The 27,422-nt window shown below is 44.2% G+C and overlaps 1 protein-coding gene across 1 annotated transcript in view; it reads left to right on the top strand.

The window, feature by feature from the left end:
• Nucleotides 1-27,422, top strand: part of LOC141107713 (cytochrome P450 2H2-like) — a 113,555-nt gene that overhangs the window by 17,080 nt on the left and 69,053 nt on the right. The window contains exons 3-4 of the mRNA XM_073598633.1: nt 5,584-5,746; nt 11,152-11,301. Of these exons, the coding sequence (XP_073454734.1) occupies nt 5,584-5,746; nt 11,152-11,301 (313 nt within the window). The remainder of the gene's footprint in view (nt 1-5,583; nt 5,747-11,151; nt 11,302-27,422) is intronic.

The following is a 27,422-nucleotide window of genomic DNA, read 5'->3' as shown; positions in this document are numbered from 1 at the left end:
CATTGCGGCAGACAAATCTGACCCCAAATGACACTTTTTGGGGACCAGTGACTTTATTACATTGATCAGTGCTATAAACATGCACTGATTAATGTAAAAATGACACTGGCAGGGAAGGGGTTAATACTAGGGGGCGACCAAGGGGTTAAGTGTGTTCCCTGGGTGTGTTCTAACTGTGGGGGGATGGGCTACTAGGGACATGACAGAGATCGCTGTTCCTGTTTACTGGGAACAGAAGATCTCTGACATGTCATCTGGCAGAAGGGGAAATTGCCTTGTTTACATAGGCAGTTCCCCATTCTGCCTCTGGACACCGCGATCGGAGGTCGCCAGGGGATATCGAGTCCGCCAGACCCGCAGAGACCCGCTCCTATGCAAAGACAGACGTACACCTATGGCGGTTTGCGCAGAAGAGCCGACCTGCCGCAGTATAATGATGGCAGCTGGTCGGCAAGTGGTTAAATTACACACAGGTGGACTCTATTTACTAGTTAGGTGTTTTTGAAGGCAATTGGTTCCACTAGATTTTAGTTAGGGGTATCAGAGTAAAGGGGGCTGAATACAAATGCACGCCACACTTTTCACACATTTACATGTAAAACATTTTGGAAACTATTTATCATTTTCCTTCCACTTCACAATTATGTGCCACTTTGTGTTGGTCTATCACACAAAATCTCAATCAAATACATTTACGTATTTGGTTGTAACATGATAAAATGTTCGACTCGAACATCGGGTGTTCACCTGTTCGCAGAATAGCGAACATTATGGGGCGTTCGTGGGAAATTTGAGCGCCGTGAAATGCCCCATAATGCACTGCTGTATGATGATTGGCCAAAGCATGCACCTGACCTGCATGCTTTGGCCAATCCCAGCTCCCTCTGCTGAAAGAGCTATAATTGGCCAAAGGCAGGGTGCCTTTGGCCAATCATTGCTCAGGGGGACTAAGTTCATGCCCCACACTATATAAGGCTAATTACATAATGGCCGTGTGTAGTTTTGTTGGCGTGGACAGAGAAATGGCTTGAGTTAGATTAAGCAGGCAGGTTATTCAGTTAGTGGCAGTGTATTTGATATATATATATATATATATATATATATATACAGTCAGTCTAGTATATATATATACTTCAGGTGAAATACAGGACTCTGAAAACATGTGGTGTGGCTGTTCCAAGATGTACAATAAGGGAGGCACCTGAAGAAAGATGGGCTGCGTGGTCGAGTCACCAGAAGAAAGCCATTACTATGCAAATGCCACAAAGTATCCCCCTTATGCCGCGTACACATGACCGGACTGTGTGTGGGCTTCATTGGACCTTTTCTTTCAAAAATTCTGACGGACCTAGAAATAGAACATGTTTCAAATCTTTCCGACTGACTGAGCTGTTGTACAGTTTCTAATACAGTGCAGGCGGTGTACACCGTATCTAATACAGTGTGTACAGTTTCTAATACACTTCTGGTGGTGTACACAGTAAACAATACAGTGTAGCCATTGTACAGTTTCTAATACAGTGCAGGCGGTGTACACAGTATGTAATACAGTGTATGCAGTTTCTATTACAAATCTGGTTGTGTACACAGTATCTAATACAGTGCAGCCGGTGTACACAGTATCTAATACAGTGTGTGCAATTTCTAATACACTTCAGGCTGTGTATTTATATATATATATATATATATATATATATATATATATATATAATATATACTCTGCATTCAGTGTAGCCTATATATACAGTGCATTCGCTGGTATATAGTTTCTAATACACTTCAGGCGGTGTACACAATATATAATACAGTGTAGTGTGGTGTTGCATAACAACAAATACATCATGTCCAGGAGGCCACCAAGGAAAGGCAGATGCTCACACGCCACTAAAAGTGGGCAAGCAGCCTCTGTGTCTACGGTCAACAGTGGTGGTCATGGACATGGTGCATCCTCTGCAGGTGGCCGTGGGGCACACTTGTCCTTTTTTTCTGCTGCTAGCCATGTTATTGAGCCACAACATGTTGGTGGAGTGGATAACAAAGCCGTCCTCATCCTCCTCATTGTCTGTCACCCAGGTCAGAGTAGTTTGCCTTCCAACGCAGCTGCCAAAGTGGCCTATTCCACCGGCTCCTTGTTCACAGTCACTCCTTCCGTAGCCCCACCATCATGCACGGAGGAGTCCCCAGAATTATTCGACCACAGTGACGGTTACATTCTGCTGGAGGATGCGCAGCAATTTGAAGGCTCCGATGTTGGTTCACAGGTTGAGGAAGGGAGTAATGTGAGTTTAGAGAGAGGGGATGCCACAGAAGGACAAGAAACTAGCTGTCATGTTCCCCCAGCTGCAGCATACTGCTAATTTTTTCCAGTGAGGAGGAGGAAGGGGATGATGAGGTCACTGACTGTACTTGGGTGCCTGAGAGAAGAGAGGAGGAAAGTGAGGAGGAGGAGGCACAACTCCAATTTAGGCAGGATGTCCTCTAGGGGGCAGTTTAAGGGCAGCCACCCTATTGCATCACACCACAGAGCTCCGCAGGTGCAGAGCGCTGCTTACTTCTGGCTGACTTGCAAAAGTTCCTTGGTGTGGTCCTGGGTGTGGGCTTTTTTCAACACGTGAGCAGCAGATCGCACCATTGCTGTTTGCAACCTATGTCTGAAGCAGATCAAGCATGGCCAGAACAGCAGCCCCTTGGGCACCACATGCTTGACCAGACATATGACGACCTACCATGCAGTCTGTTGGCAACAGCACTTGAAAGACCCACATCATAGAAAAAGGCTGACTTCTCCTTGCTCCTCATTTGGGATCTCCAACCCTACTATACCTCCAGTCCTCTCAAAAACCTGCACCTCTCAAAAACCTTTCCGGAGAGCTGGATATTCTGCTGCTATGGATGAACGTTTCAATGGATGTTTGCTGCATTGGAATTATGGTCGGCACATCTATGCTGACAAGGTGGTCATTTGCAGACCCGGAAAAGATGACATTGTTTACTTTATCACCACTGTGGATAAGCAAGGGAAGAAACTGACATTACCAGTTTCCCGGTTTTATTGGTGATTATGCAAAGAGACTGTTGTCTTCTGTTCTGCTAAAAGAAAAAGAACTTTGGGGTATATAGCCAGATAGTGTCAGGGTTTAGAGAACTCCGTGGTCAAGAGACTTTATTCACCTCAGCACTTCTATATCCAAAGACTTTTTGCTAGCTGGATTTTTGCCCAGAGATAGGGATGGACTTTACAAGTTACTTTTATTTCAGTTTCATTAGAAGGAAAATATGTTGGGAAGAAAGTGTCATTCTCTGGGGAATGAGGCTTTGCTCCTAAATTGTTTAGTGATGCTGCCGTACATTTTTGTGTGTGTTTAACTTTGCTTCTTTCAGGAACAAGTACAAGTAGATCTCCTATCAAGCTGTTAGGCTTTTCAGCTAGGTAGATAGGAGGGGTTTGTGACATGACTAATGTGACTTCTTTTTGCTGAAATGATATGTTGTTGTATAAATGTTTGAAACTGTAACATTTCTTACTGCCTTTCTCCTTCCTCATCCAAGTTTTTAAGTTCAAATACCTGCTCTCAGGCTTGAGAGTTATATTTTGGCAGACGTTGAGGACAACATCTATTGTAGTGGGGGGAGTATGTAGCGCTGGTAGATTTTTCAATCTACCAATTATATGTAAATTTAGTGGGTCATCTGTTCTGTAGATAGTTCAGATTCAATCTATTGTTAGATTAGCCTCTGTTCCAGTTTGACTGTGTTGCGTGCAATTCCACATTGTGCTGTGGGTGTCGTTGTCACCATAGGTTGGTGTTGGAAAGCAACAAGCTGAAGTATATGAGTGCTCTTCTTTCCCGGAGACAACTCGGCAGAGGTGGTCCTCTGTATTGCATTCTGGGAGAGAGTATTTATGGCACAGACGCCATGTTTCTTGAGTCTTTACCTCGTAGCCCTCCTGACCTAAAGGTATGTGCTAGTCAGTTCTACCTCCTGGCCCTCTGGGCTGGAGGGTTGCGTTGCTGTAGCCGTGCAAGTGGGCCCAGAAGCCTGTCTGGGGCCTACTACTGCTGGGATGGTCCTGTGCTGTCTGTCCTGCGGGAAGAAGCCGGACAATTGAGAAGATCCAGGGGAGGACCCATCTTGGAAGGGACCATGCATAAGGCTGGTCTTAAGAAGGGCCTGGTGACTCGATTGGAGGACGTGTCTTAATCTAATCTACCGCAGAAGTACTGCTGGGTCGGCTTAAAGGTTCTGGTACTGTGTTTGCTGTTCATCGAAAACTACTACATCCTGTGGCAGAGGATTGTACAGTTTTGTTCCACTCAAGTCTGTGGCAGAGACTTTTTGTTTGTGCTGCGTTCCGGCTGCTAGGTTAGTGAGAGAGACCTATCCGGGCGGGCAAAGATTTAATCCTGAACCGAAGATACATTCATCCCTGAGATTTCAATTCCTTAGTGCTACACCGAGAAAAGGTATTTGAACTTCCCTGCAACTCTTCTTCTACCTCTTTCCTGCTACTTCTTCCAGTTATCTCCCATTAAAGCATTGGAAATGTACTAAAGTGACTGGTGCCTACATTGTCAGATGATATGCTCAACGTGGACTCTAAGTCTGGTATTGGTGAAACTACAGGTAAAAAAGGTGACGGTAACAGCCCGCTTTAAATCAGCAGCTCCACCGTGAGTTAGTGCTATATATATATATATATATATATATATATATATATATATATATATATCTGACTGCAGGTTTGATTGCCTCCCCCTGCCTTCTGGAAGATTCTAGAATGCAGTGGGCTGGATGAAGTAAATCAGCAGCTGAATATTTATGTTGGCTCAGCCAATCCTTGGGAAGTGTGACCAGATGGTGGCTGGGATTGTGAATAAAAAGTCGAAAGCCTGGAGCTGCCCTGTTCTTGTCCATGAGGAGAAGTTCCCAGCCTGTAGGGCCCTTCTGAGCAGCCCAGCAGCAGGTTTTACCTGCTATAATTGAGGTCCCAACGTGTGGCAGAGCTAGGGGGGCTATTTTGCTAAATCCTCTGAAAAGGACTGGGGGTCTGGTCTAGAAGGTTCAATGAGGAGTTGCCTGCCTGATACTGGAGGCAGGCACCCAAGTATCCAGGGGCATTGTGAGTATAAACTCGAACAAAGAGATCATAGTGACTGTTGATATGTCTAACCCACTAATACTAGTTTTTGTGTGGCCTGGGTCACTGCTGAAGGTGTCATGGTACTGTCCAATTTCTGGGCTACTGCTGGGGGAGCCACTCTGAGAAATAGTGTGGAAGTGAAGAATGTTCTCAATCTACTGCTTAGTGTCCATGGAGTATCCCACAGCTCCCATGTCCTATCTAAGTTAAACAGCAACACATGTAAAAGGCAACCCCTATACTGTTTATTGAGCCAGTGGAGTGACTGTTGCTGTGTGCCTGGCTGTCATTGCACTTATTTAGAAGAACCTGGAACAAATCTAGCAGCCCTTGTGGGGATGAGAGCTACATTACATAGAAGCACATTAGGCCATACCCACACAGTCACACCTTTTCTTTAACTTGTACAACTCTTTTAAAAAAAAAATCTCTATCAACAGCTAAGTGAAAAGTATGGACCTGTGTATACACTCTACATATCCAAATTTCGAGCGATCGTGCTGATTGGCTATGATGCTGTGAAGGAGGCTCTGGTTGATCGCAGTGATGCATTCAGTGACAGAGGAGATACGGGTCTATCAGAATTATTCTTTAAAAACTTTGGTAAGATCCTAAAAACAAAATATATATCCCACATTGGTATTATACTGTATGTTTTCACTATAGACTAACTTGTTTATATGTGCCTTGTTGATAAACTTGCAGCTGCAATCATTTAGAATTAATTTAAGGACAGTCATTAAAACTGTAATTACTGTAACTCAAATATCAGATTAAAGCTATCAAAGGCACACTTTATTCAAATGTATACATTTAACATAGAAGCACACATGAGGAACCCAAACTTCCTATTTTTTCATCTTGGCTAGTCAGCAGATTGACAAGTTGAAGTAAGTTTGAAATCATCACCTATTGGAATCATTTTTTCTTTTCTGGCAAACCACTTACGTTGTTATTTTGGGAGAAGAAGGGGTAATAGGATCAGACACCAAAACACAAATACTGGTGGACCAAAATGACTTACTCTGCCCATTTATGAAACAAATATATTCCTGAAAATGACAGGCAGAGGGCCATCTTCCTGTTCTCAGTTATGCAGGAACCTAATGGGTTGAAGCAATGATTAAAAGTGGTTGTGTAGTAAGTGTCTATTACAAACAGCTACATAATCAAGTGATTTGCTAAAACTCTTTTTTAGGAATGTAGTTAGATAGATAAAGTTTGTTGAGATGTGGTCTCCCATTTCTTCAGGGCTTAGGCAGAATCTTGTGTTTAGATCCAAACTAAACACACTGTAATAAACTGGCTTGAGGAAAGCTGGATTCTCATTTACTGGTGCCGATTTTGCTAGCCACCACGAGTCAGTGTGAATCCACCTTATCCCAAGCCAGATTATTAAGGTGGGTCTTGGTTGTATATTATTTTCCCAGCTAATAATGGTTAATAATAAATCACTTGATCATGTAACTGTTTGTTTTAAGTGCACCTCCCCAACAACCACCAATTGTCCATCTGAAAGACAACATCCACATCATTATCAGAAGTTCAGCAGCGTAGGACCCAAAAATGGTCCTCATATATGACCATCCCCACAAAGATATGACAAAGTACCCATGAATTTTCCAATGAGTTTAAAGAGCTTTATTAGGAGAAGATTGTTTTTGCCCCAAGGTGTACCCATAAATGGACGGTCCTCAACAGACTATCATAACTTACAACAATAAAGAGGCAAGTTTGGGCCTTGTAAGTTTAGTTTAGGGCATCTTCATTATTCTATTGGGAAGGCAGAGATCAAAGCTAGAAAACCTCTAACTCATCAAATATTATATACACCTACAGGCCTATGCCCAATAAACGAACAGTTAAAATCTATGGCAGTGAATTTAATAATGCTTAAAGTGGAACAATAAAAATGAAATATTCCTTTAAATTTCGTACCTGGGGGGTGTCTATAGTATACCTGTAAAGTGACAAAGTTTTCCCGTGTTTAGAACAATACCACAGCAAAATACGTAAACAGGTGACCCGACCCCTCTGACACCACGGGGAAAGCCATAGGGAATTCCCCGTGCGTCAGAGGGGGGCGGGGTCACCGGGTGGCCCACCCTCAGTTATATAAGAACTGTCACCAGAACCATCACACAGCGGGAACCTCCCATTGAGGCAGATTGTTCGGAGGACAAAGCGGGGAAGAAGAAGCCGTGGAGGAAGATGCCGGACGAGAACACTGAGGAAAAGGAAGAGGACTGCAGGAAGAAGCAGAGGAAGAAGCAGAGGAAGAAGCGGGGGAAGAACAAGACATTAATAAAGGAATTGTCAAAAACCGGCTATTGTCTTTTTTAACATTTTTGACACTTTTTTTGTGAAATGGTAGGGGTACATTTGTACCACATTACCAATTCACACAGGGTGGGGCGGGATCTGGGGTCCCCTTGTTAAAGGGGGCTTTCAGATTCCGATAAGCCCCCCGCCCGCAGACCCCCACAACCACTGGGCAAGGGTTGTGGGGATGAGGCCCTTGTCCCCATCAACATGGGGACATCCTCCCCATGCTGAGGGCATGTGGCCAGGTACGGTTCAGGAGGGGGGGGCGCTCTCTCGTCCCCCCTCTTTTCCTACGGTATGCCAGGTTGCGTGCTTGGATAAGGGTCATTACGCCATTTTTTAAAAAATTTTGGCACAGGGTTCCCCTTAATATTCATACCAGGCCTGAAGGGCCTGGTATGGAATTTGGGGGGGCCCCCACGCATTTTTTTTTAAGCTTTGGTTCGGGGTTCCCCCTAATATTCATACCAGACCCAAAGGGCCCGGTAATGCACTGTGGGGGAATCCCAGGCAGTTTTTTTCAATGACTTTTATGTATATTGCAGAGACCCGACAATTCATTAATAGCCGAGAGTACTTTTAAATGACTTTTTTTTTCTTTTAGAAATGTCATTTTGCTCTCGGACTGTTGTAAACACGGGAAACATGCACTACTTTACAGGCATACTATAGACACCCCCCCAGGCATACTATAGACAACCCCCCAGGTACAATTTAAAGGAATATTTCACTTTTATTGTTTCACTTTAAGCATTATTAAAACACTGCTTCTGAAAAAACGGCAGTTTTTAAAAAAATTTTTGCATTGATACATGTTGCCTGGGGCAGGACCCGGGTCCTCAAACACTTTTTATGACAATAACTTGCATATAAGCCTTTAAAATTAGCACTTTTGACTATTCATGTTCGCGTCCTATAGACTTTAACGGTGTTCGCGTGTTCGAACAAATTTTTTGCCTGTTCGCATGTTCTGATGTGAACTGAACAGGGGGGTGTTTGGCCCATCCCTAGTTTTAATGAAGGACATAAAAATGGAAGAAAATATTCACAGAAAATACATGACAAAACAGACAAAACAGAACAGTGAAAAGCACTTAAAGTTCAATTCATAAAGTGCTGAAGACACTCATTTAGTAGTGGTCTCTATTGTGTTTTTAAATATACAGTATCTCACAAAAGTAAGTACACCCCTCACATTTTTGAAAATATTTTATTATATCTTTTCATGTGACAACACTGAAGAAATTACACCTTGCTACAATGTAAAGTAGTGGGTGTACCGCTTGTATAACAGTGTAAATTTGCTGTCCCCTCAAAATAACTCAACACACAGCCATTAATGTCTAAACTGCTGACAACAAAAGTGAGTACACCCCTAAGTAAAAATGTCCAAATTGGGCCCAATTAGCCATTTTCCCTCCCTGGTGTCATGTGACTCGTTAGTGTTACAGGGTCTCTGGTGTGAATGGGGACCGGGTGTGTTACATTTGGTGTCATCGCTCTTACTCTCTCATACTGGTCATTGAAAATTCAACATGGCACCTCATGGTAAAGAGTCTCTGAGGATCTGAAAAGAGAATTGTTGCTCTACATAAAGATGGCCTAGGCTATAAGAAGATTGCCAAGACCCAGAAACTGAGCTGCAGCATGGTGGCCAAGATCATACAGAGGTTTAACAGGACAGGTTCCACTCAGAAAAGGCCTTGCCATGGTTGACCAAAGAAGTTGAGTGCACGTGCTCAGCGTCATATCCAAAGGTTGTCTCTGGGAAATAGATGTATGAGTGCTGTGAGCATTTCTGCAGAGGTTGAAGGGGTGGGGGGTCAGCCTGTCAGTGCTTAGACCATACGCCACACACTGCATCAAATTGGGCTGTTGTCCCAGAAGGAAGCCTCTTCTAAAGATGATGCACAAGAAAGCCCGCAAACAGTTTGCTGAAGACAAGCAGACTAAGGACATGGATTACTGGAACCATGTCCTGTGGTGTAATGAGACCAAGATAAACTTATTTGGTTCAGATGGTGTCAAACATGTGTGGCGGTAACTAGGTGAGGAGTACAAAGACAAGTGTGTCTTACCTACAGTCAAGCATGGTGGTGGGAGTGTCATGGTCTGGAGCTACATGAGTGCTGCCGGCACTGGGCAGCTACAGTTCATTGAGGAAACCATGAATGCCAACATGTACTGTGACATACTGAAGCAGAGCAGGATCCCCTCCCTTCAGAGACTGGGCTGCAGGGCAGTATTCCAACATGATAATGACCCCAAACACACCTCCAAGACGACCACTACCTTGCAAAAGAAGCGGAGGGTAAAGGTGATGGACTTGCCAAGCATGTTTGCAGGCCTAAACCCTATTGAGCATTTATGGGGGCATCCTCAAATGGAAGGTGGAGGAGTGCAAGGTCTCTATCATCCACCAGCTCCATGATGTCTTCATGGAGACATGGAAGAGGACTACAGTGGCAACCTGTGAAGCTCTGGTGAACTCCATGCCCAAGAGGGTTGAGGCAGTGCAGGAAAATAATGGTGGCCACACAAAATATTGACATTTTGGGCCCAATTTGGACATTTTCACTTAGGGATGTGCTCACTTTTGTTGCCAGCAGTTTATACATTAATGGCTGTGTGTTGAGTTATTTTGAGGGGACAGCAAATGTACACTGTTATAGAAGCTGTACACTCACTACTTTACATTGTAGCAAAGTGTAATTTCTTCAGTGTTGTCACATGAAAAGATATAATAAAATATTTACAAAAATGTGAGGGGTGTACTCACTTTTGTGAGATGCTGTATGTATATATACAGTGTGTATTTTGTTACCAGACAGGATTTACGAGAGGTCCTTTATGGCAAGGCTACAGTAAAAGTTTTTCCAGACTCTGCTAAGTACTGTCTGACACTGATAGAAGTTTGCTATACTGTACATTTTGTAATTTTTTTTTATAGTGTCACAACAAGTTTATCACATTTCTTTAGGTTTGTAAGCACCAAGTATAGTAGTAGCGCCTAACTTTATAATTTTAAATTAGTTTAGTGGTTTAATACATTTAAAGGGACGGCTGGTAAAACTATTTTGAAGGTTGGTGCCCTTTATATAATATTTTTGAACCAACACCCTACATCCTCCCCAACCCCACCTCTGTCCTGCTGTACCTAACTCTGTAGGTGTTGAGATTTCACGGCCAGGCAGCTGGTGTAGCGGTTTGGGGATTTGAAATCCCTGCTCCTCGCCTCCTTCCTTCTGCAGGGCTTCTGGGATGGGTCAGAAGAATTCTGATTGGTCACTGCCAGCACAGAAAATCACTCTGATTCATCCCGGAAGCCCTGCAGATAGAAGTGAGAGAAAAGTGGGGATCTCCAATCCCCAGACCACTACACTGGCTGCATGGGCACTGACAGCTCATCACTCATGAAGGTAAGTACTGCGGGGACTGGGGAGGTGGGGGAGGATGTAGGGTGTTAATTCTAAAAAGAAAAACAAATCCTTTAAACGATCAGTATTTTTTCATACTGTAAGTATAAACCCACACAAAGACTGTGAGAACACACATCATACATGCTGATAGTGTCCCTGCTGAGATTCATGCAATGCAGTGGGAGTCAATAGGTCATTGTTTAAAATGTTTGAATTTTAGGGGCCTTCAAGAGCAATATGTATAAAATGTTTCAAATTTTTTAGGGGTCATTTTAAGCAATGGAGAGAGATGGAAGACAATGCGCCGCTTTTCCCTGACAACACTGAGAAATTTTGGGATGGGGAAGAGGAGTGTGGAGGAGAGAATCCAAGAGGAAGTTCAATGTCTGAGGGACAGATTTATGAAGATCAAAGGCAGGTGGAAATAATGCTGAAATTTCACAATGGTGACTCCAAACCCTCTTTTACATGAAATTACCTAAGCTATTATCTAAACCTAGACTCCTGACTGTGGCCCAGGGGCCGGATGTGGCCCTTTGCTTGCCTTTATTTGGCCTTTGGGGTACTTTTCCTTCCACTGATACAAGAAACTATTCCTTCCACTAACTCCAACAATGGGGCAATATTCCTCCCATTGATCACAATGGCAGGGCACTATTCCTCCCACTGACACCAATGATGGGGCACTATTCCTCAAACTGACACCAACAATGGGGCACTATTAATCCCACTGACACCAACGAAGGAGCAGTAATTCTCCCACTGACCCCAACAATGGGCACTAATAACTCCCACTGTCACCAATGATGAGGCATTATTCCTCCCACTGACAGCAATGATGGGGCACTATGTCTCCCACTGACACTAACAATGGGGCACTATTTCTCCCACTGACACCAATGATGGGGCACTATTCCTCCCACTGATCGCAATGGCCGGGCACTCTTCCTCCCACTGACACCAATGATGGGGCACTATTCCTCCCACTGACACCAATGATGGGGCACTATTCCTCTCACTGACACCAATGATGGGGCACTATTCCTCAAACTGACACCAACAATAGGGCACTATTAATCCCACTGACACCAACTAAGGAGCAGTAATTCTCCCACTGACCCCAACAATGGGGCACTATTACTCCCACTGTCACCAATGATGGGGCACTATGTCTCCCACTAACACTAACAATAGGGCACTATTTCTCCCACTGACACCAATGATGGGGCACTATCCCTCCCACTGATCGCAATGGCCGGGCACTTTTCCTCCCACTGACACCAATGATGGGGCACTATTCCTCCCACTGACACCAATGATGGGACACTATTTCTCCCACTGATGCCAATGATGGGGCACTATTTCTCCCACTGATGCCAGTGATGGGACATTATTCCTTCACCTAGTACAAAGATGCATTGTTTAATCCCACTGATACCAGGATAGTTTCTACTCCAATGTCCACAGTCCGGCCTCCATAATGTCTGGAGGACAGCCCTTTTTTGAAAGCTTGGAGACCCCTGATCTAAACTATTCATATTTTAACACTATTTCCAAATATCCCTATTAATAAGCTGTTGTGCCAGTATAATCTAATATGCTAATGACTACCTGGATTATATCTCCTGGTATGAGATGTGTTATAAAAAAAGTCTGAACATGCATGGGGCTAAAATATGGGCATCCTTGTAATTTTTGGGCTTCTAGTGGTTGACAGCTGCCTCTGAAATTCTTGCAGTACACAGTAAGAACTCATTTATAATGAAGGAACCTCAGTTATGCCCCTTATATGATGTGAGTAGTTTAGGCTGTATAGTTTTAAGCACTTGCCGACCACCCACAATATATATTTGTCATTACTTTGAGGTTTAATACTCGGGTTATGCCAGCAGCTAGCTGCCATAACCCTGGTATCATCTTTTTTCTGTGGGCAATTCAACATCTGCTTAAAGTGATCCCAGTGGCGGATTTGCCATTGGATCACAATTAGGGGTGGCGAGAGAAGTGCACCACCCCACCCGCCGCTTTCTGGTCATTTTTTCTTTTAGCAGAGTCGTCATATGGATAGGCAAGAAGGCGAGTGAGGGCAAGATGGCCCCCACTCGACTCTATGCCCTTGGAGGACCAGAGCGACAGGGTTTTTTCTTCTTAAAGACAAAATGTATTACTTTTTTTTGTTTGCTTGTTTGCTTTTAAAAGGTAAATGAGAGATCTGGGGTCTTTTTGACCTCAGATCTCTCAATAAAGAGGACCGTCATGCTTTTTTCTATTACAAGGGATGTTTACATTCCTCGTTATAGGAATAAAAGTGATAAAAAATAAATAAACAAAGGTACAGTGTAAAAATAAAAAAATAAAGTAAAATAAATAAGAACTTTAAAAAAAAAAAAAACCCATCCCTCCATGCTCGTGTGCAGAAGCGAACGCATACGTAAGTGTGAGGTATCGCTGCAATCATTAGAGCAAGAGCAATAATTCTAGTGCTAGACCTTGCATGCACAATTTTAAAGCATGACATGTTAGGTATCTATTTACACGGCATAATATTATCTTTCACATTATACAAAAAAATTGGGCTAACTTTAGTGTTTTGTTTTTTTTTTTAATTCAAAATGTGTATTTTTTCCAAAACAATTGCATTTGAAAGACCGCTGCACAAATACAGTGTGACATAAAATATTGCAACAATTGCCATTTTATTCTCTAGATTATTCTCTAGCATATTAGATTATACTGGCACAACAGCTTATTAATAGGGATATTTGGAAATAGTGTTAAAATATGAATAGTTTAGATCAGGGGTCTCCAAGCTTTCAAAAAAGGGCTGTCCTCCAGACATTATGGAGGCCGGACTGTGGACATTGGAGTAGAAACTATCCTGGTATCAGTGGGATTAAACAATGCATCTTTGTACTAGGTGAAGGAACCCCACTAGGTGGTTCTCAACCCCACTAGTGCCGTGACCCCTTGATAAAATTTCCCAAGTTGTGGGGACCCCTAACAGTAAAATTATTTTCGTACCATGGGTTGTCAGCACCCAAGGCAAGACAAGTAATTTGCACCCCTAATCCATAGACATTTAGCTCTCCCTGAGTACCTTCTACTCGTACAGTATTAAAACCCATTATGGTACGTTGGAATATACCACTATACCACTTTCCTTTTATCTCTCTCTATGCTAATTTCTTGTCCCCCCCCCCATCCCTCTCTCTAGCGGTCTTTCTTGTTCTCTTATTCTTTCTCTCCCTTTTTCTTTGTTCCTCCCCTTCTTTTCCTCTCCCTTCCATGTATTCTGTATTTTTATTCCTTCTCTTACTCCTTGGTGGGGGGAACTGGATGAGTGGCAGTGCTGATGGGGAGTTGGGATGAGTGGCAGTGCTGGGGGGAGTTCTGATCAGCCAACTTAGGTGCTCTAGATTAAGGTCATCTACTGATCTGAGAACTGTAGTGGGGACTTTTAATGGCAATTATAATCACAGGTAGTGTTACTCACTGTCTCCGACTTTGTGGTGTCTCGTAGCAGTGACACCTATGCCGAAATCAGGAGATGGGGTCTCCCTCCAGCCCCTCCCACTTCACATTCCTCACCAATCTGCTAACTGCTAGTCTCTGTCCCCCAGCCATGCCCTGAACTGAATGGGCGGCTGCGAAGAGGCTGAGTGGGCGGCCGCGGGCTCCAGGAACAGCCCAACTAGGCAGTCACAGGCTCCAGGGACAGCCCTGCTGGGTGGCCGCGAAAAGGCTGGGAGAGCAGCGTAGGCTTCAGGAATAGCCCAGGATTCGGTGACCCCTGGCAAATCGTTATTTGACCCCCGAGGGGGTCCCGACCCCCAGGTTGAGAACCACTGCTCTAGGGTCTCTGTTAAAAAAAATATATAATGTTTGGAGGTTCTAAGTAATTTTCAAGCAAAAAATGCTATTAATATTTTAAACTTGTAAACAAAAAGTTCCAGAAAAGCCCTGGTCAGCAAGTGGAGACCTTTTGAATTAAGTATCTCTCGCCTCGACTTCTGCAACTCCCTCCTCATTGGATTACCTTTACATAGACTATCCCCCCTTCAGTCCATAATGAATGCAGCTGCAAGACTCATCCACCTTACCAACCATTCAGTGTCCTCCACCCCTCTCTGCCAATCCCTCCACTGGCTTCCACTCACCCAACGAATAAAATTCAAAGAATTTCAAACAATAATTTACAAAGTCATCCATAACTCTGCTCCCAGCTACATCACTAACATAGTCCCAAAATACCAACCAAGCCACTCTCTTCAGTCCTCCCAAGACCTCCTGCTCTCTAGCTCCCTTGTCACCTCCTCCCATGCTCGCCTCCAGGATTTCTCCAGAGCTTCTCCCATCCTTTGGAACTCCCTACCCCAATCTGTCCGACTGTCCCCTAATCTATCCATCTTTAGACGATCCCTGAAAACCCTTCTCTTTAAAGAAGCCTATCCTGCTTCTAACTAATACACTGCTTTACTTCCTCCATCAGCTCATCCCCACAGCCAGGGGCATTGCTAGGTGTGAAAAAGACCAGGGGCTTCAGCCCGAAGTCCAAGCCCAGCGGCGATGGCAGCGACGGCTGGGTACGGGAGATTGACTGTTTGGCAGGGGGGGTTAGGCTCACTTGCTGGTTGCTGCCTGGCTCACCAGTGCCCATCAATGAATAAACTGACCTACCTGACCATTACACTGACCTACCTGCCCCCTACACTGACCTACCAGACGCCTACACTGACCCCCTGACACCTACATTGATCCCTCTGACACCTACATTGATCCTCCTGACATCTACATTGATCCTCCTGACACATACATTGACCCCCCTGACACCTACATTGACCCCCCTGACACATACATTGATCCCCTGACACCTACATTGACCCCCCTGACACCTACATTGACCCCCCTGACACCTACATTGATCCCCTGACACATACATTGATCCTCCTGACATCTACATTAATCCTCCTGACACATACATTGATCACCCTGACACATAAATTGACCCCCCTGGCACATAAATTGATCCCCTGACACATACATTGATCCCCTGACACATACATTGATCCCCTGACACATACATTAATCCTCCTGACATCTACATTGATCCTCCTGACACATACATTGATGCCCCTGACACATGCATTGATCCACCTGACACATACATTGACCCTCCTGACACCTACATTGACCCCCCTGACACCTACATTGACCCCCTTGACACATACATTGACCCCCCCTGACACCTATATTGACCCCTCCGACACCTACATTGATCTCCCTCATACATACATTGATCCCCCTGACACCTACATTGACCCCCCTGACACCTACATTGATCCCCCTGATGCATACATTGACCCCCCTGACACATACATTGACCCCCCTGACACATACATAGACCCACCTGACACCTACATTGACCCCCCTGACACCTACATTGACCTCCCTGACACCTACATTGACCCCCTGACACATACACTGACACCTACACTGACCCCCCCTGACACATACACTGACCCCCCTGACACATGCACTGACCCCCCTGACACATGTACTGACCCCCTGACACACACACTGACCCCCCTGACACCTACACTGATGACCCCCCTAACACCTACACTGATCCCCCTGACACATACATTGACCCCCCCCCCCGTGACAGGTGACCTCTTGACACTCCTGCAGCTCAGCCTTACCTGTGTAGTGTAGCCTATCTCATTCATGACCACTCCGAGACAGCAGGTTGCACGCACCAGGGAGAGAGAGCCAGGATAGGAGAGCCACTCCACTGCCCACCCATTTACACAGAGCAAGCGGGGATCTCCCAGTGCCCAGCACGGCCGCAGTGTCATTCCCACCTCCTCCTGAATCCGGCAGCACCTATGATGGACATCACACATTCCGCGGCCTCTGCATTGGACTAGTGGGACGTCCATCATAAGAGCCGGGTCTCGGAGGCGAGACTTTTTGTACGTCACTCGGCCACACTGGAGATCGTTCCCTGTTGCCTGTGGAAACGGCTCAGGGCTAATAATGAATTTAGGACTGTTGGCGCTATATAAACCCTTTATAATAATGATAATAAAATAATAAGTATTCTTATCAGCTAACTCAGTTACAGTACCTAGTTGGAATAGAATTTCACAGAGGCAATTAGTATGTCAGCTATTTCTGATAAACATAGGCAAACATTATGGAAAGCCATATTAGTTAACAATGTATATTACTAAATCATTTCAAAGAACTATTTCTTCTGTGCTTTAAAGCTGAATTTCAGCCTTAGTTTTAGTCTTGCACAGTTGTACAGGCTCCTCTTCTTTGCGATGTACAGTGCCCTGAAAAAGTATTCATACCCCTTTGAAATTTTCCACATTTTGTCATGTTATAACCAAAAACATAAATGTGTTTTATTGGGATTTTATATGATAGACCAACACAAAGTAGCACATACTTGTGAAGTGGAAGGAAAATTATAAATGGTTTTCCAAATTGTTTTATAAATACATTTTTGAAAAGTGTGGTGTGCATTTGTATTTAGCCCCCTGTACTCTGATAACCCTAACTAAAATCCAACTGCCTTCAGAAGTCACCCAATTAGTAAATAGAGTCCACCTGTGTGTAATTTGCTCTCAGTATAAATACAGCTGTTCTTTGAAGCCCTCAGAGGTTTGTTAGAGAACCTTCGTGAACAAACAGCATCATGAAGGCCAATGAACACACCAGACAGGTCAGGGATAAAGTTGTGGAGAAGTTTAAAGCAGGGTTAGGTTATAAAATAATATATGCTTTTCTTCAGCAGGGACAGGGAAGCTGGTCAGAGTTGGTGGGAAGATGGATGGAGCCAAATACAGAGCAATCTTAGACAAAAACCTGTTATACCCCGTACACACGACCGGTTTTGCCGTCGGAATAAACTCTGATGGTTTTTCCGACGGAGTTCCGATGGAATTCCGCTCAAGCTGTCTTGCATACACACGGTCACACCAAAGTCCGACCGTCCAGAACGAGGTGACGTACAACACATATGACGGGACTAGAAAAAGGAAGTTCAATAGCCAGTAGCCAATAGCTTCCGTCTCGTATTTGTTTCAGAGCATGCGTCATTTTTGGTACGTCGGAACAGCATACAGACGAGCGGTTTTACTCACAGTAATTAGTTCCGTCGGAAAAATTTAAAACATGTTCTATATCTAAGTCCGTCTGAATTTTCGTCAGGAAAAGTCCGATGGGGCATACACACGATCGGAATATATGATGAAAAGCTCCCATCAGACTCTTTCTGTCGGAAATTCTGCTCGTGTGTACGCGGCATTAGAGTCTGCAAAAGACTTGAGACTGGGGCGGAGGTTCACATTCCAGTAGGACAACGACCCTAAACATACAGCCAGAGCTACAATGGAATGGTTTAGATCAAAGCATATTTATGTGTTAGAATGGCCCAGTCAAAGTCCAGACCTAAATCTAATTGAGAATCTGTGGCAAGACTTGAAAATTGCTGTTCACAGATGCTCTCCATCCAATCTGACAGAGCTTGAGCTATTTTGCAATGAAGAATGGACAAAAATGTCACTCTCTAGATGTGCAAAGCTGGTAGAGACATCCCCAAAAAAACTTGCAGCTGTAATTGAAGCAAGTGATGGTTCTACAAAGTATTGACTCAGGGGGGCTGAATACAAATGCATGCCACACTTTTCAGATATGTATTTGTAAAAAATATTGAAAACCATTTATCATTTTCCTTCCACTTCACAATTATGTGCCCCTTTGTGTTGGTCTATGACATAAAATCCCAATAAAATACATTTAAATTTTTGTTTGTAACATAACAAAATGTGGAAAATTTCAAGGGGTATGAATACTTTTTCAAGGCACTGTATATATGTGTATAATAGGTAATCTTGCGAGCAACTAGAATACAATCTGTGTAATATATGGAAGCAGCAAGTAACACTCCCAATATAAATGTACAAATAAAACAAAACAAATAATGCTGCGCTGTTGTTAATAAATGTATCCAACCACTTAGTATATCAATTCTCCTGTGCAAATAAGAGTGCCATCATAATAACATGTGAATAAACAATAATATAATACATTCATGTATATTTCTTCTCATAACAATATAAATCCCGTGCTTAAATGCAATTAAATAGTAAATTAATAAATAATGTTAGAAAAAAGTTTTAACTTGTTGAGTCTTCACAAATCCTCAAAAATCCTTGCTTTGTATCCATTCACCTCAGTGCTCCCCCATAAGAAATGCGCTCACCTCACAGAGTGTGACCTCACACTTTAGTAAAATAAAGCTTTTTAGTCACCCCGGACTAACAGATCATGCTTTCCTCCTCATTGCTCCATTGATGTACCTCCATTATGACTGGAAATATATGACAGAGAAAGAGCTCCAAATAGTGCTTATATTGTTTTAAACAATATGCAATTTATTAAAAAATGTGCATTAAACTCACATTTAAAAGATGCTCCAGTGCACCAACTGTATACAGTGTATATCATATAAAACCACAATGCTGCAGATACTTTGTGCCTCTCTGTGAAAGATGCAAAAGCGTCTTGCCAAACAAATCTGCCTCTCCCCTAAGCGTTACATCACAGGGTCTCGTGACTCATCAGGGGGATTTCTAAAGTCGGACAAGACGCTATCTCCTCTTTATACTACATCCGCTCCACCCAGTTGATTTTTTGCTTTTGCAGGTCTGCTATGTAACTGCTATCACCTGCCTCTCCCATAGACCATGTTTGTGCTATGTCTATGATTGATGAGACCAATCAATCTCATTTCAATCTGTGTGTGTATGTGGGCTTAAATCGAATCTTTGCTCTGATAACGCTGGCGCATCGTGGTTGAACACTATGCAATAATCTAAATGATTCCTATGCATCATAATAATGTATTTAATTTGTAAAAACAATATGAAAAGCAATATATATGTAATAAACAATGTATTCTAAAAACATCCTACTAACTGGTTCCCTATATATAGCAATATCAATAAATTATATGTTTTTGCAGGTATGCTTTTTAAAAGCTATCACCTGCCACTCCGCTAGACCATGTTTGTACTAAGTCTATGATTGATGAGACCAATCAATTCCGTTCCAATCTGTGTGTGTATTTTACACTTATATCAAATCTTTGCTCCGATATCGCTGGCGCATCATAGATGAACGCTGTGATGGGAGGGCCCGTGGAACCCAGAATCCCTTGGAGGCTGGGAAACCCATGTTTCAGCTCCCCATGCACCCCCTATGTTTAAGTCACCCTGTGTCCATTAGGTACACAGGGTGACTGAGAAAATGTGGCTTGGATTATTTACCCGGTTCAATACAGGGCATTTTCACCCCCTTCCTTCCCAGACCAATTTTTAGTTTTCAGCGCTGTCACACTTTAAACGACAATTGCGCGGTCGTTCAACGCTGTACCCAAACAAAATTGACGTCCTTTTTTTCCCACAAATAGAGCTTTCTTTTGGTGGTATTTGATCACCTGTGCGGTTTTTATTTTTTGCGCTATAAAACAAAAGAAGAGCGACAATTTTGAAAAAAACACAATATTTTTTACTTTTTGCTATAATAAATATCCCAATTTTTAAAAAAAAAAATGATTTTTTTCCTCAGTTTCGGCCGATACGTATTTTTCTACATATTTTTGGTAAAAAATCGCAATAAGCGTATATTGATTGGTTTGCGCAAAAGTTATAGCGTCTACAAAATACGGGATAGATTTATGGCATTTTTAAAAAAAAAATATTTATTTATTTTTTTTTACTAGTAATAGCGGCGATCGCGATTTTTTTGGTGACTGCGACATTATGGCGGACACATCGGACACTTTTGACACATTTTTGGGACCATTCACATATATACAGAGATCAATGCTATAAAATTGCATTGATTACTGTGTAAATGTGACAGGCAGTGAAGGGGTTAACCACTAGGGGGACACAAGGGGTTAAATGTGTTTCCTAGGGAATGCTTCTAACTGTAGGGGGCGGGGACGTACAAGGGGAGGAGACCGATCAGTGTTCCGCTGTACTGGGAACACAGATCGCTCTCCTCTCACCTGACAGGACATGGATCTGTGTGTTTACACACACAGATCCACGGTCCGGCCCGGTTAACGGGCAATCGCGGGTGCCCGGAGGACATCGCGGCTGCCGGGCACACGCACTGGGTCCCGAGCAACACGGCGGGCGCGCGCGCCCCCTAGACGGCCGGGAACCCGAGGCCGTCATATAACGTCCACCCAGGATGGGAGATCCCATCTGTGGACGTCATATGTCTATACGTGGGTAGGGAAGTGGTTAAACTGTTACAGTAATATTTATCCACAATATCTCCCAGGATATATATAAAGACTATTCCTGGTTTGTTTGATTCTTTTTTTTTTTTTATAAGTTTTTATTGAAAAAACAAAGTATACAAAGCATATACGAGGAAACATAACTACTATTGGGCCTTAAAATGACACAGCCGACAATTGAAGAGAGGTGACTATTGTACATATCCAGTATCGTGCTATAGAATCAGAAACTCTATATATGACCAATAACAATGTTCGGTGTTGTCGTAAGCTGCTAACTCGATTGTCCAAAACACTGAAGTTGTCAGCTGGCATGGGGCATAGACACCATAAAATTCTCTGTGAGGGCCCTCACTTAAACATAGAACATTTGCGAAATCCACATAATAAAAAGTAAGAGGAGAAAGAAGAAGAAAAGGGGGGAGAGAGATAAGGGCAGGTGTGGGAGGAAGAGGAGGGGGAGGGGTGTCTGCCTCGGTCCAGTCCCTTTGAAATAGTATAGTCGACATATATCACATCATTTACTTATTTTGAGACATAATATCCATATATGCGGATGTATAATTAGAAGGCAAACCAGCAGGACCATATTTTCTTCACCAAATCAGACTTATTCCTGAATAAGTGAGATCTTCCATGTAATATGTGTGATCTACTTCCATTAGCCATTGGCGTAATGAGGGTATGGTCGGTTGTTTCCAATAACGAGGAATGAGTGCCTTTGCTGCATTAAGCAAGTGTGGTGTTATAGATTTCATATATGCTCCTACTGATAAACCTGTACAATGGAGTAATATAACCCATGGGTCATTGGAGATCTCAGAACCTTGAATCTCTTTTGCCCAATGCAAAATAGCCAACCAGTATGGGTGGATAAGTGGGCAATACCACCAAATGTGCGCATGTGTAGCTTGTTCGCACATCTCCACCAACATAAAGGTGATGTTTGTGAAAATGTCTTGTGTAGCACCACTGGGGTATAGTGCCATCTCGTCGGCAGTTTATAATTTACTTTCGCCGTTTTGGAGGTCGTGGAGGAGGTTAGTGGACTTCTGGACCTCTGATATCTCCTTATGAAGATCTTTCTCCCAGTTGGTTAGGAAAGTAGGGTTTCCTGTGATGGTTAGCGTCTGTAAAGCCTCATAGAAATAGGAGATGGGTTTCTCAACTGGTTGATCCTCATAAAAGGCAGATTCTATAGATGTTAAATCTGAGGTGGTCCAGAGAGGTTTCAGGAGAGAATGAACAAAAGCTGCCAATTGGCTGTATCTCCAGTGATCCAAGGGTGTAGTCGTACACCCTGGGTTGTCCTCTGTTCCATACATATTTGCCTATCATTGATCTGATCATCCTAAAGAAACCTGCAGGGATAACATGCGGTATCATCTGGAGGATGAACAGCAGCCTGAGCAGTACGTTCATCTTCACAACACTGATCGTCCCCAACCAAGAGTGTGTTATTTGAGACCATTTTTGCAGATCCAATCTGATTGCATTGAAGAGAGGCAGGAAGTTGGTGCGAAATAAGGATGCCGGGTTAGGGGTGAGGTATATACCTAGGTATTTCATCTTATTTTTTTGCCAACTAAAGGGAAAGGACTTTTTTAGTTGAGCTGCGGTCTCCCCTGCTACCGAGACATTTAAGATTTCAGATTTGGTCATATTCATTTTAAAATTGGAGATGGCACTAAACTTTGAGAATGCTGACATGAGGTTAGGAAAGGAAATCAGGGGTTGCTGTATATAAAACAAAATGTCATCTGTATAAGCAGCATACTTGTGTTCTAGACCTCCTATGCTAACTCCATGAATACAGGGATTATGTCTGACCAACAATAGGAAAGGCTCTAATGATAAGGCAAATAAAATGGGCGAGAGGGGACAGCCTTGACGGGTGCCATTAAAGAGTGTAATGGGATCACTTAAGGTGCCATTTATACATATTTGGGCCGTAGGGAAGTTATATAAAGCTGATATATGGGATAGGAGGGAGGAGCCAATTCCTAAATGAGATAGTGCTGCCATGAGGTATTCCCAGTCCACCCTATCAAACACCTTTTCTGCGTCTGTTGATAACAGAAGGGTGGGCTGGGAAGATCCTCGCGCATAGGCCATTAGGGATAAGGTGCGGAGGGAGTTATCACGTGTCTCTCTGCCTGGGATAAATCCCGTTTGGTCTCTGGAGACCCAACGAGGGATTAAGGGGAGGAGTCTATTTGCATTGACCTTGGCATATAGCTTAGCATTAATATTCAATAAAGAAATGGGGCGATAACTCCCACAGTTACTAGGGTCCTTGCCAGGCTTGGGGATCACAGTAATGTGTGTGTGGAGGTTTTGGGTCGGCGGATCTCCCCCGCAGAGATCGCATTTGCGTAGGAGGCAAGGTGGGGCAGTAGGACATCTGCAAAAGATCTGTAATATGTAGCTGTAAAGCCATCTGGCCCAGGTGCCTTGCCATTGGCCATAGCTTTCAATGCAATGCGCAGCTCTGAGGTGGTGAACTCTCCCTCTAGGGTAGCTAAGGTGTCGGGTGAGAGTTTGGGTAAGTTGGCTTGTGCTAGTCATGGATAAGGGTTGTCCTAGTGTCTTGATCTGCCACAGTGTGTTGAACATGATATAAGCATTAATAAAACACTTGGAATTCTTTGGCTATACCCAGTGTGTCATGTAGTAGGGTAGCAGACGAGGTCTTAATTTTATCTATGAAGGAGGCGGCTTTTTTTTGCAGTAATGAACGCGCCAATAATCGTCCTGGTTTGTTACCTCACTCATGAAATCGCTTCTGCTCCATATGAAAGAGGGCTTTCAGTTCCACTCTCTTCATTGTTAGAGTGTGAAACACTGCCTGGGACTGACTAGCTTTATGTTGCTGCTCGAGAGCACTTATGTCCCGAATTAGCTAAGATTGTTGGTATATGCGTTCTCTCTTTTTCCTGGTCCCTAGCCCTATAAGTTTACCTCGAATATGGGCCTTATTTGCCTCCCAGAGTACACCTGGTGAAATGTCTGGGTGTATATTTTCCTTGAAGTAGAGGGCCATATCTTCTCCTATCATTTTTTTTATCGATTTCCTCATTTATGAGGTCCTCATTGAGTTTCCAATTTGTGGTCCTAAGGGGCATAGAGGGGATTTTTAGTTTAAGCACAATCGGGACATGATCTGATATGGGGGAGGTTTCAATGTCAGCATTCATGGGGAGTGATAGATGATGGTGGTCTATGAATAAGAAATCAATTCTGGAGTAAGTATGGTGTACTTGGGAAAAATGGGTATAGTCTCTCATCCGCGGATGCATGATCCTCCATATATCCATCAACTGAGCATCAGGTAAATGTTTGCGTATGTATATCAAACATTTATGCGAGATACTGGATTTTCCCTCAGATGTGTCAAGACTGGGTTCTAGTGGAGTATTAAAGTCTCCGGCGAGGAGAATGTATCCGCGGGCGAAGTCTCTCAGTCTTTTGAGAGTGGTCGCAATGAAACCTGCTTGGTTACGGTTGGGAGCGTACAGGGTTGCTAGAGTGCATGGCATACCACCCAGGCTGCCCCTTAGAAACAGAAAACGCCCATCAGGATCACTCAACATAGATTCTAGTGTGAATGAGGTTCCTCTGAGAGTAAGAGTTTTACAGCAGTAGTGTGAGTGAGGTGGGTCTCCTGCAGGAAAACAACGTCTCCCCGCAGACAACCCAGCTCTCTATACAGGTTGTGTCTCTTACCTAGGGCATGGAGACCTCTCACATTTAGGGATACTAAGTTCACCGTAGCCATGGGGTCTAGCAGAGAAGGCTCACATGTAATATGTTCCTGGGGAGTGGGACCTGAGGCAGGGAGGGGAGGGGAAAAAGGGGGGAAGGGAAAGGGCGGGGGGAGGAGGAAGAAAGAATAAAGACTGTGGAGAGTAGACAAACAATTAAACTCCTGCAGCAAGTAATTCATAGACCATGTTGGTGTATGGTCAGCATGTGCACGCATTCGTCTGTGGTGCATAGAGGGGACAACCGTGTGGACCAACACCCACACGCCCGTTGTCCACTGAGGGGCAGGGGCATGAGAGAACAGGGCCACATGGTGCCCCTAAGGGGGGGGGTGAGGAGTCACGGGCATCAGACCGCGATCACCAAAACTGGTAAACGCGATGTCCCGTCGCTCCGGCGCCAACCCAAAGTATACATGGGTACATAATTGTAAGGTAGCAGTAAAATTTTGAAAAAAAAATCCATCAAACTTAAAACTGAGAACTTAAAACGAGGCGCCTGAAACCTGAAAAAGAAAACCCAGGGCAAGTCTGTTCGCCCATTAGCAAGTAGTATCCTGCATGCAGTCATTCAAAATAAAGCCTACATATCACCAAGAGAGCGACGAGGTAGGGAACTATGTCATGGGAAAACATATACTTGCGGTCAAAAGGGTTCAGGCAAACCAAACCGGGGATGCTGGAGATACGAAAAGCCGGGGCCTTCAGGAGCGATTGTTACCCCCAACTGGGGTGGTGTGCCAGTAGCTGAGGAGTGGTGTTTGCGGTCCACCTTCTGACATCTTGGTTCGGAGGTGCTGGGGAGAGGCGGAATGGCATCTTGCCAGCCAGGGAGTTCCGGTGGGGAGATGTTAACATCCATACAGAATTTTTCCAGATCCTCTGGGAACCGGAGTACTGCCATTTTCCCGTCCCTGTGTGCAATCAAGGCCGCTGGGAAGCCCCATCGGTAGTTGATGGAAGCGCCTTGCAGTTTCTCGGTCAGAGGTGGCAGGGCCCTGCGACGCTCCAGTGTCTCTCTTGCTAGATCTGGGAAGAAAGATAGTGATGCACCATCAAAATCCAGGGATGTGGCATCTCTGGCCTTCCTCACGATGAGCTCCTTTTCGTCATAATAGTGGACCTTGCAGATCACATCACGTGGAGTATCCGCTGAGAGATTACGAGGCCAGAGGGCTCTGTGCACTCTGTCTATTTTCAAAGGATAGTCAGCTGCCTGGCCTAACAGGCCGTTGAAGATGCCCCGCACGAATGGGAGAAGATCCTCATCACCGGTCGCCTCGGGAAGGCCCCGAATGTGGATATTGTTCCGCCAGTTGCAGTTTTCTTTATCCTCGATCTTGTAGAGGGCCATCCTATGTGCAAAAGTGAGCGAGGGAGTGGATGCCTCTGAGTTCATAATGGCGGTTGCGTGCCTGTCTAGGCATTGTTCGGTCTCCTCCACTCGGTCTAGTACCTGAGAAAGGTCTGCGCGCACTGCGGAGACCTCCTTCCTAATTGCGCATTTGAGTCCCAGATGCAGCTCCGTTTTGGTAGGGAGCCCGCTCACTAAGGCTGCGACCTCGGAATGCCTGGAGCTGCTTCCCCCGCCTTCCGAGCTGGCTGTTGAGGCTGAGGGGCGGTATCTGGGTTCGGGCCTGTGACGAGAGGCGGAGATCGCACCAGAACTTGCGCCTCGTGGAGAGCGGCCTAGGCCATCCATGTCCGCCAGTTCGTCTGGTTCTGCAGCCAGGAACCATTTTATGGAGCCCGAAGAGGTGCCTTTCTTCGGTAGGAACTTACTGGTCCTCTTGCGCATCTTGTCCGGTGGGACAGCAGTGTTTAGAAGTTAAATAAGTGCTTTAAGTGCAGGGTCGGCACCGGAGCTCAGGAGAGACGCGTCAAAACATGTCAAAACCACGCCCCCCGGTTTGTTTGATCCTGAACTCGACATGTTAATTAAAAGAGCTGATCACATTGGCCTCTGTGCAATGTAGGAGACGGTCCGTTTGCTACTGGAAGCTCCTGCTATTGTGAGAATGTTTGCTGTGTTTATACTTATGATAATATTAATTGTGTCTTCTGAGCTAAAAGATGGAAAGTCTGTCCTGAAAGGTCATGCCTCAGAGTCACCTAGGCTGTCTAAACGATTAGTTAATTAGCTCATGTTAATTAGGTTTCTGGTTACAGTTTGTTTTGTCATTATGGAGTAAATATTTGTGTGAGATCTCATATAAAACAGTCCATGTTCAAGCTGTGTAACTGACCTAGTCTCGTCTGGATCTTATTTACAATGTTCGGCAGAAAAATCTGATATCTGAAGGCCCAGATTGGAGGAGGCAGTGTACTGACGGAAGCACTCAAGTGGAGTACGACGGGGAACCATTACAAACGTAATGCAATAATCTAAATAATTCTTATGCATCATGATATACAATTTGTAAAAACAATATACAAACCAATAAAAC

Source organism: Aquarana catesbeiana, linkage group LG09, assembly GCF_042186555.1.
Source record: "Aquarana catesbeiana isolate 2022-GZ linkage group LG09, ASM4218655v1, whole genome shotgun sequence".
Classification (NCBI taxonomy): Eukaryota; Metazoa; Chordata; class Amphibia; order Anura; family Ranidae; genus Aquarana; species Aquarana catesbeiana.
The sequence above is the reverse complement of the archived record's forward strand: the minus strand, read 5'-3'. Positions and strand labels throughout refer to the sequence as shown.